Raw genomic sequence first — 8,583 nt, 5'->3', positions numbered from 1 at the left:
TACAGTCTTTTGACTTAGGAATTTTAAACTAGGCATATTTTGAGTTAGGTTATATATGCAAATGTTTAGGATTTAAAGATAGGAAATTTTGGACTTACGCGAATTTTGACTTAGGCTTGTAGGTTTTTATATGTTGTGATGAATGGCTTGTAGGTTTTTATTTGTGTTGATGAATGTGAATGTGAATGAATGTGATGTATGGATGTGGGGTTGTGGGGATGAATTTGAGTTTATATGGAATTGGGGTTGTGTGGATGAATTTACTGCAATTTTTTTTGACCCAACAAATAGGTGCCAGTTTTTAGGCTTGAACCGACGCCTATTAGGACCATATTGGTGCCGATTTCAAACTAAAAACCGGCACCTATTTTAACAGCCACGTCGCAATCTGGCTTAGAACTGGCACCTATTTAAACCATATAGGTACCGGTTTTGAGGTCAAAACGCCTCCTTTATGCCGGTTCGGAAAACCGGCACCTATTAGCTAGGGTTTCGAACCGGCACCTTTTACCCTTTCTATAGTAGTGAAAGCTTGTTCACTGCTAAATGATGCTTATATCCCTCCAGATTTTTTTTAAAAAATAATATCCCTCCACATTTATCCTACCACTAACTAGGGTGGTAATATAAATAGAGCACAGCAGTGGGGAGTATGTGGGCGGGCTTATTTCATAGTTTACCCAAAATGCTGCTATCTATCCAAATCTCAAAGCGAAGTAGGCAATGACACAACTGATTAGAAACTGAAATGGATTTAGAAGATACAATAACTTGCAGGAATCACAACAATAAAAAAATTATGCTCGTATTAATCCAAGCATTTATTAACTAAGTCCAGCAGTTATTAGCCTGATCCTGCTGGTAGAGCAGGACTAATACTACTCTTAGTTACCAATTTTACTTGAGGAGGTCCCCGGTTCAGCCAATTCAGGCAATGGCCCATCACTCTCCAGGAAATCCATTGCTTGCTGCATGGTAGGCCGCTTGTCAATATTGGGCTGACAACACCATAACCCCAAGACGATGACACGCTCCATCTGCCTCTCATCAAACTCACCTCTTAACCTGTCATCAGCTACCTGCATCAGAGACTTGTCCAGATACCGGCTCCACACTTTCGCATAGCTATTTTCATCCTTCTTGCACGCAATCTCTAGCAAAACAATCCCAAAGCTGTAGACATCCGAGCTGCGCTTGAACTTTCCCGTCTTTCTGCATTCTGGATCCATGTATCTGGCCTTGCCTACCTTGTCAGCAGTTCTGGACAGCCCGAAGTCTGCTAGCTTGGCGTTGAACTCTTTGTCTAGGAGTATGTTGTTTGGTTTGATATTTCTGTGAAGGACGAATTGACGTCTTTCATGGTGGAGGTGAACCAGAGCTGCGCAAATGTCCTTCACTATTTTATACCTGACAGATGATACATGCATAGACAATATGTTAAATTAAAGAGACAATTTTACAACCTTAAGAAGACACCGGGATCGTACCAAATTTTCTAGTTTAAAACTTGTTACCTATTAGTATCTTGACGTATCAAAATTTTCGGTGTACTTTCTCAAGCAACGTAAAATATCTCATGTTAAAGACTTAATTTTGATACCACTTTAATTATTTACTTCCATGTTTCAAAAAGAAAATTAAACAGGATCGCTCATCAAGTAGATGTAGAGGTACCTCGTTGTCCATGGAAGCACGGCCTCCTTCTCGTGCAGGTGAACACGCAGGTTACTGTTATCCACAAATTCATACACCAAGAAAATGGTATAGGCCTTCTCCCTACACCAGCACATGAAATCAAACATGTTCCATCTACGCTTCATGCACCAACCCACAAGTTCGACGAGATTCTTGTGCTTTGCACTGCTGATGGTTTTCACTTCGTCATAGAAGTCCTTATTCCTTCCTTCTGATCTGCTCTCCTTCGAAATCTTCTTAATCGCAACATGACGGCCCATTTCCTTGAAGAAACCCTTGTAGCCTTCTCCGAACGGACCAGCTCCAATTAGCCTATTCTCCGAGGAGAACTGATTCGTTGCAGCAGCCAACTCGTTGTACTTGAACTGCCTAACACCTCCAGTTCTCTTGTCAATGTCGCGGCTTGAGCTTCTCCATTTCCACCATGACAGGATAGACTACACCAGAAGCAAAAATATGGGAGCTCCAACAATCGCAAACTTTCCTGCTGCCCCTTTCTTTTTGTGATGACCTGCATATCCATGGTGCCAAGAGAACAGATTTACAGGTATTTATTAGTAATTAGCTAGATGTGCGTTATTGAAAATAAATGATAATAACATGAGGTGCAAAATGAATTTGCTTTGTAGCTATATAATTTGACCTCAATGCTAGGAATATTCAAAGATGTAGGTCCATAGGAGGAGAGATATAAAATGGGTAAGTGATCGGTGAGACCATATTCAATGATGGGGAGTCGCCCTATGGATTTGAAAATGGGGACTGGTTATTCCTAAGTCCAGCATGTGCCAATAATCGGTTCATGCACACCAACAAAAATAACTATTTTTTGAAGTGGGTCGACTCTTTTGTTGCACTACTGTGCACTATGTCAGGGGCCCGCGGTCATGAAAGACCTTTAAAATTGACTGTATTAAGATGAAAATTGACTCTCAGATACGGTTGTTTTAAGTTCTTCTCTTTGAAAATGAATAAATATAGCCTTATTTGTTGGGACAGTTGTTTTGTTTTGAGTGACTGTGTCTCTCTGAAAATGATTCCACTCATACGTGCATTTTTTACATAATTTTTTCTATGAAATCGGATAAATAAAAACTTTATATTAAAAATTATAGATCAATTACATACTCCAAATTACGTTAGCAGTTTCATATCTATTTGGATTACTGATTTTTAAGAGAGTTTTAAACTACCTTAGATGGACACAGTGTTATACATAAAAGTTGTGGACTTTGACGAGATCCATATTTTTTTTTGTTGATGATATTTTTTCTATGTGACCAGGTAGCATGTCCATTGAAGTAGGAAGTGCTTTTGTAGGTGAGATGCTATGGAGGCTACGCGGGCAACCGGAGGTTCTGGGTTTGAATACGCTGTACGCACATGTATTTCACACAAAATCATTTGAATATACAAATTATTTTCCCCTCTTTTGTATAGAAAAACTCGATGCGTGGAAATTGATTTCCAAAGGCTGCATACATAAATGCAACAATTAATGGTGTTCGGTCAGATGCAAAGGCTAAATGCCACGTGTACATGCCACATCACCTGCATATGCAAATTCAACATTTAAAATATCAATTCTACCCTTACATTCTCCATAGGAAATAAATAAAGATAACTAAGAAAAAGAAAGGCATTTGGCCATTGGAAAAAAGATGTTGCATTCGTAACTAAAGAATGTGGCATTTTCCTTTTGTTTATATCTAGCCATCTGTAAAACATGTGGTTTCTATAGTAGGAGCAAAATGCAGAAAAATATGGATAAGGCACGAAAGCGTGTGTAATTTGGAATGGAATAATGACTTGCATTTGCATGTGCATCAATATCAGTGCAAATTGCATCAATAAAAAAATAATCCTGAGCTGAATAGATTCCCAGTATACCGGCACATCACGTGGAAAATGAACATGGATGCAAGTGATCACAAATATCAATGCCGCTAACACACCTATGCATAATGCATGTAACCGCGGATTAATCAACAACAAATTTAACGGGATAAAAAACAAGCTGTATATATACTAAGTAAATGTGCTATCTGTTCTAAATCTTACTATAGCTAAAAGTATTTGTGAATTTTTGAATGAAGATATTTGAAATTCACGAATTCGTTAGTTTTCCAGATTTTGGAAAATAAAAAATATTTTCTTGGCAGAAAAGAACATGTCGACTTTCTTTTTTACCCAAAAATAAAACTGAAACTATTCAAAGTTATACTTCATCCGTCCCAAAATATAACAATTTTTCCATCAGCATTCTCTTCCCAACCAATCAGAACCCTCCAACATTCATTTTTCTCACTTACCTCCACTTCTCAACCAATCACAACATCTTCCCGTTTAATTCTACGCCTATTCTTAGTAACCGTGTCCAATTCTAAAACTTCTTATATTTTGGTATGGAGAGAGTCGCTGTTGCTTACCTTTGGTTACGGGATGTGGAGACGCAAGAGTGGAGTTGAACGACCATGACAGTATCTGATCGAGCTGGAATGTTGCGCCGTTCGCCGTAGAAAATCCCACGGCCACCTCCGATGGCAGCAACGCCCTGGGATCTCCAAGTTTCGCACTCACCTGAACAGGGGCAGCACGCGAAGCAGTAGTCTGATCAGTAAACTGCACGGTGGCGACCAGCATCCTGGTGACATGTCGAAGGTGATGGACGCCCTCATGGCCCCGTTCCTGCTGAAGTTCAAGCTCGTCGTGTTGATCGAATCGGCGACGCTGCTGACATCGATGCCGATGTGGTCGCCGGCCGGCCTCGGCCGTTCGAAGGTGTCATCGTATGTGTCGAACTCGACGGCGACGAACCGGTCCGGGCCGTCGCCGGCATCGTTGGCGTCGCCGGCGATGAGGCCGAAGCTCTGGCCGCTGGGTTTGGGGGGAACGCGTGAGGGGTAGCTGGAGAGGAAGAAGGCCATGCCGTCTCCCCTGGCGACGTTGTCCGGTGTGACGATCTTGAAGACGAAGTCGGTGGCGAAGCTGGCCACCTCGTTGGTGGCTCTGTCCCACAGTGGCACGGCGCGGCCGTAGGACATGCGCCCCGTCGTGCACTGGGCGACGTTGCAGGTGAGGTCGACGGTAGCGCCGTGCACGGCGGCAGTGCCCTCGAATCGGAGGTCCTCTAGGCGGTAGGTGTAGGTGTTGGAGAAGTCGAATTTGAAGGAGAATGGTGGTGGTGGTGGTGGAGGAGGAGGAGTTGTTGGTGCAGCTTCAGTGCAGTAATGGAGATGAGGAGCATCGTCGAGCGAGAAGGCGAGGAGGGGGAGGAGGAAGAAGCGTAGGAGGAGATGAGAGATGTCCATGTTTTGTTGGAGTGGTCGAGTGAAGGAGGAATTGGTAACGACGCAAGCTGGGATGAAGAGCTGGAAGCTGATCGGCTATATATAGAGAGCCTACGTGCTTTTATAAGCCGTTTTTGTTGGGAAATTGTTTAGAGTCATGGCAGTTTTATATGCACAGCAGGACAACTCATGGTACGGTACGTACTTACTATAACCTGAGTTTGGATTTTGTGATTCGCTTGTTTATTATGAACACACTTCTCAAACCGATAAAAGGTTTGTTCTTTTAAAGAAATATTATATACATATATTAAAAATAAATCAAATAAATCGATTTATCAAATTTTTAATACTTCACTAGTACAGAAATCATTTTTCAAATGGACACGCATGTGGCTAGGCAGCCTGCATGCACCCACGTAAAAATTTCAGAACTCCAAACTGATCGAAACCCTAGCCCACAACCCGTAGAAACCCTAGCTCCCGAGCCAATGTAGTCACCACTGCCACCACCACCGTCGTCCGCCTCACCGCCCACCACACCCGTGAGGGATTGGGGCAGCCACCGTCGTCATCTTGGATGCAGCCTTCCGCAGGAAGAGGGTGCTACTAACCGGGGCTAAAGATCTATTTTTAGTCCCAGTTGTTAAACAACCGGGAATAAAAATCGACCCTGATCGGCGCACTACCCGGCAGCCTTCTTTCTCTCCGATATAATCCCTCGTCTCGATCCCTTCTCCACCTTATCTCTTTTTTCCTCCTCTTCTCCTCAGATCCGGCCCCCTCTCCTCCCCCTCCTTCCCTCCCCTTCCGGCGGGCGGCGGCGGTGTGAGCCGGCCCCGCGGCTGGCGGCTGGGCTGCGGCCTCACGCGGGCCCGCACGAGGGGCGGCGGCGGCACGGGGGTGGCACAAGGGGCTGCTGTGGGTGACGGTGGGAGGCGGCGGCCTCGGAGAGCCGCGGCAATTACAGCCGGGCAGAGGGCCACGGCTTCCGGGGCAGCCGCGGGCGGCGACAGCTCGGCTCCCTTCCAGCGCTTGTTTTTTTTTTGTTGTTTATGTGAATCTGCTATGTATGGTGATGTTGCGTATGAATTTGTGAATTTTATTGAGTATGTGATTTTGTGATGTCAATGAAATGTGAATGTGATGTTATTTTGATATGTGAATTAATTTGTGATCTGCAATTTGTGATGAGTTTGGCTTGAAATCAATATGCAAACAGAAAAAAACAATAAAAAAACATTTAGCCCATAAACCGGGACAAAAGATCAATATATCTTTAGTCCCGTTTATTTTAACCGGAACTAAAGATTGAGTATCCCGGTTGCATACCCAGGAAAAGAGAGGGTTGCGAACCAGGAGTATTGTGGGGCTCTCCAGTAGTGACTATTATAAAATTTGAATATGTTTTCGCCATTATTTTGGTATGTCATCCGTGTTTAAGCCGGTTTTTAAGATCATTTGCTTTGGGAAAATATATATATGCGTGTTTGAGTTCGATTTTAAGCTCGTTTGCTTTTTAAAACACAAAATCAGTCATATAAGAAATCTCTTTTAGAAAACTCTACCTACTAACTTGAGATGAAAAGTCGGACTCCTAACTGCAGCTCATGATTTTTTAAAAATGAGTCCAAACGAATTCCCACAGTGAATTTTACCATAACTAAATCGTATAACAATGATAAAATTAAAACAGTATTTACCCGTTGTAATGCACGGGTATTTTTCTAGTAAATACTTATATGTTGAAATGGATAATACATGACTACATGGAAAAAAAGATTCCTATAAAACCAAATCTCTAGACGACCCATCTTAATTCAAACACTAGTTCAGTTATGAAATTAAACGATTAATCTTAGATGCCAATTATCCTATACGTGTCATGTTTTGACATGGGTCCAAGTAGAGAAACCTGGGCACATAGTTTTTGTTCACCGTGTTTACGACGATAAATAGGATTATACACTTAAATCTAAAGTGGCTCTTGAGTAATTTAATACTGTGATTATATTGTATGTTGAAAAAATAGATATGTACACATACGCATAGTTTTTTTAGAGGAATTAAAAAGTCTTCAAATAGGGATCCGCGCACGATGTCTGGGATATGTAATAGATTATTGCGATCTTTCCGTAACTTTCTTCACCATCATTTCTTATTTAACCTTTTTAACATTGTAAATTTTCAACTTTGTAACGTTTAATTCATTTATAATCGTCTATTATCTTCCATCTATATGGCAATGAATGAACTAACTCTTTTTTTTAGATAATGAATTAACTAACTCTAACACTAAGATGTTTGTATAAATAGAGATATTTTTTTTAGGCAAGTGGAAGTAATTAGCTACAGTATATATTATATGAGTGTATATTCTAGGGTATATTCCATACTTTGTTCTCCATTACAAATTAATAATCTTATGAATATTCTCTAGGGCTTCTAGCCTAGATCCGGTGCCCTAGGAGGTATCTACCTCGAATAGTGATTGTGAGAAACTAGGGGCGGATCCAACCTGATGCATGGGATTGTACAGCACCTTCATCACAGCACATCAGTTAAATTAAATTAATTACTCTAGCTAGTATTTATGTAATATCAAAGAGTCTGTCATTAGGATTAGAACGAAAGTTGGGGATAAGGATAAAGAAATTGAAGGTATTTTAACTTCAACATATTTAATCTTGAATTCTGATCTTATTTCACAATATATATACACCCTATATATTCCTATTTCTAACTATTCTTGCCACACATAGTATATATCCAAGTTCCGACACTACTACAAAAATCTTTTTTCTGTACGAGGGGGTCGGTAGGTTCCATGCGGGCCGCTTGTGGCGGCGCCTACAAAAACCGCCCCCCCGGGGGCGGGTTGATTAGCCGCACGCGAAGATCCATTATCGCATGCGGCTGCTTAAGACAGCCGCATGCGATAATAGGTCTATTTTCGCATGCGGCCGTCTTAAGGGGACGCATGTATTAGGGCATGCGGCTCCTTAAGACGGCCGCATGCGAAGATAGGCCCATTATCGCATGCGGCTGTCCTAAGCAGCCGCATGCGATAATGGATCTTCGCATGCGGCTGGCTTAAGGGACCGCATGCGATGATCAGCCATATATGCTCCTCCAGGTCCGAGCTTGACCATTTGAAAACGAAGCTTTCTCTCTCCTAAAGCAAGCACCAATTAGGGGGGGAGGTTTTCAACTCGAAATTTTTGCTTGAACTCTATACGAAAGGTGAAGAACTCTCTGTCCTCCTTCATTTGGCTCTATTTTTGTTATATTTCGTTGGTGGAAAGTGGAGTTTTTTTAATATTTTGACAAGGTTTGTTCTAACTATTTTTTGCAAAATCTAGCTTCAAAATATATGTTTTGATGGGCAAATTTTGCATGTAATCAATTGTACATACTAGTTACATGTATTGTTGTATTTTTTTTGGGAGACAAATGCATTTAAACTTTTGTATGAAATACCTGCGGTCTATTTTTTTATCTGTAACTTTTTTGCCTTTATATAATTAGATGGATCGGTCGTCATGGATGTATGAGATGCGGAGAACGCAGCCGATATTTATTAAGGAAGCATCTAAAT

The 8,583-nt window shown here is 41.6% G+C and overlaps 2 protein-coding genes across 2 annotated transcripts; both read right to left on the bottom strand.

The window, feature by feature from the left end:
* Positions 1-884: 884 nt before the first annotated feature.
* Positions 885-1,427, bottom strand: LOC112936111 (L-type lectin-domain containing receptor kinase IX.1-like). Its single transcript, XM_026024722.2, has one exon. It carries the CDS (start codon positions 1,425-1,427, stop codon positions 885-887), a length of 543 nt encoding a protein of 180 aa, XP_025880507.1.
* Positions 1,428-4,369: 2,942 nt separating this feature from the next.
* LOC107277945 (bark leucoagglutinin) lies at positions 4,370-5,006 on the bottom strand. The gene is made up of 2 exons (XM_066309476.1): positions 4,442-5,006; positions 4,370-4,383 (listed from the first exon to the last, which is right to left on the bottom strand). Exons 1-2 carry the CDS (start codon positions 5,004-5,006, stop codon positions 4,370-4,372), a joined length of 579 nt encoding a protein of 192 aa, XP_066165573.1.
* Between the last annotated feature and the right edge of the window lie 3,577 nt (positions 5,007-8,583).

This window comes from Oryza sativa, chromosome 4, assembly GCF_034140825.1.
Source record: "Oryza sativa Japonica Group chromosome 4, ASM3414082v1".
NCBI classification, from domain to species: Eukaryota; Viridiplantae; Streptophyta; class Magnoliopsida; order Poales; family Poaceae; genus Oryza; species Oryza sativa.
The sequence above is the reverse complement of the archived record's forward strand: the minus strand, read 5'-3'. Positions and strand labels throughout refer to the sequence as shown.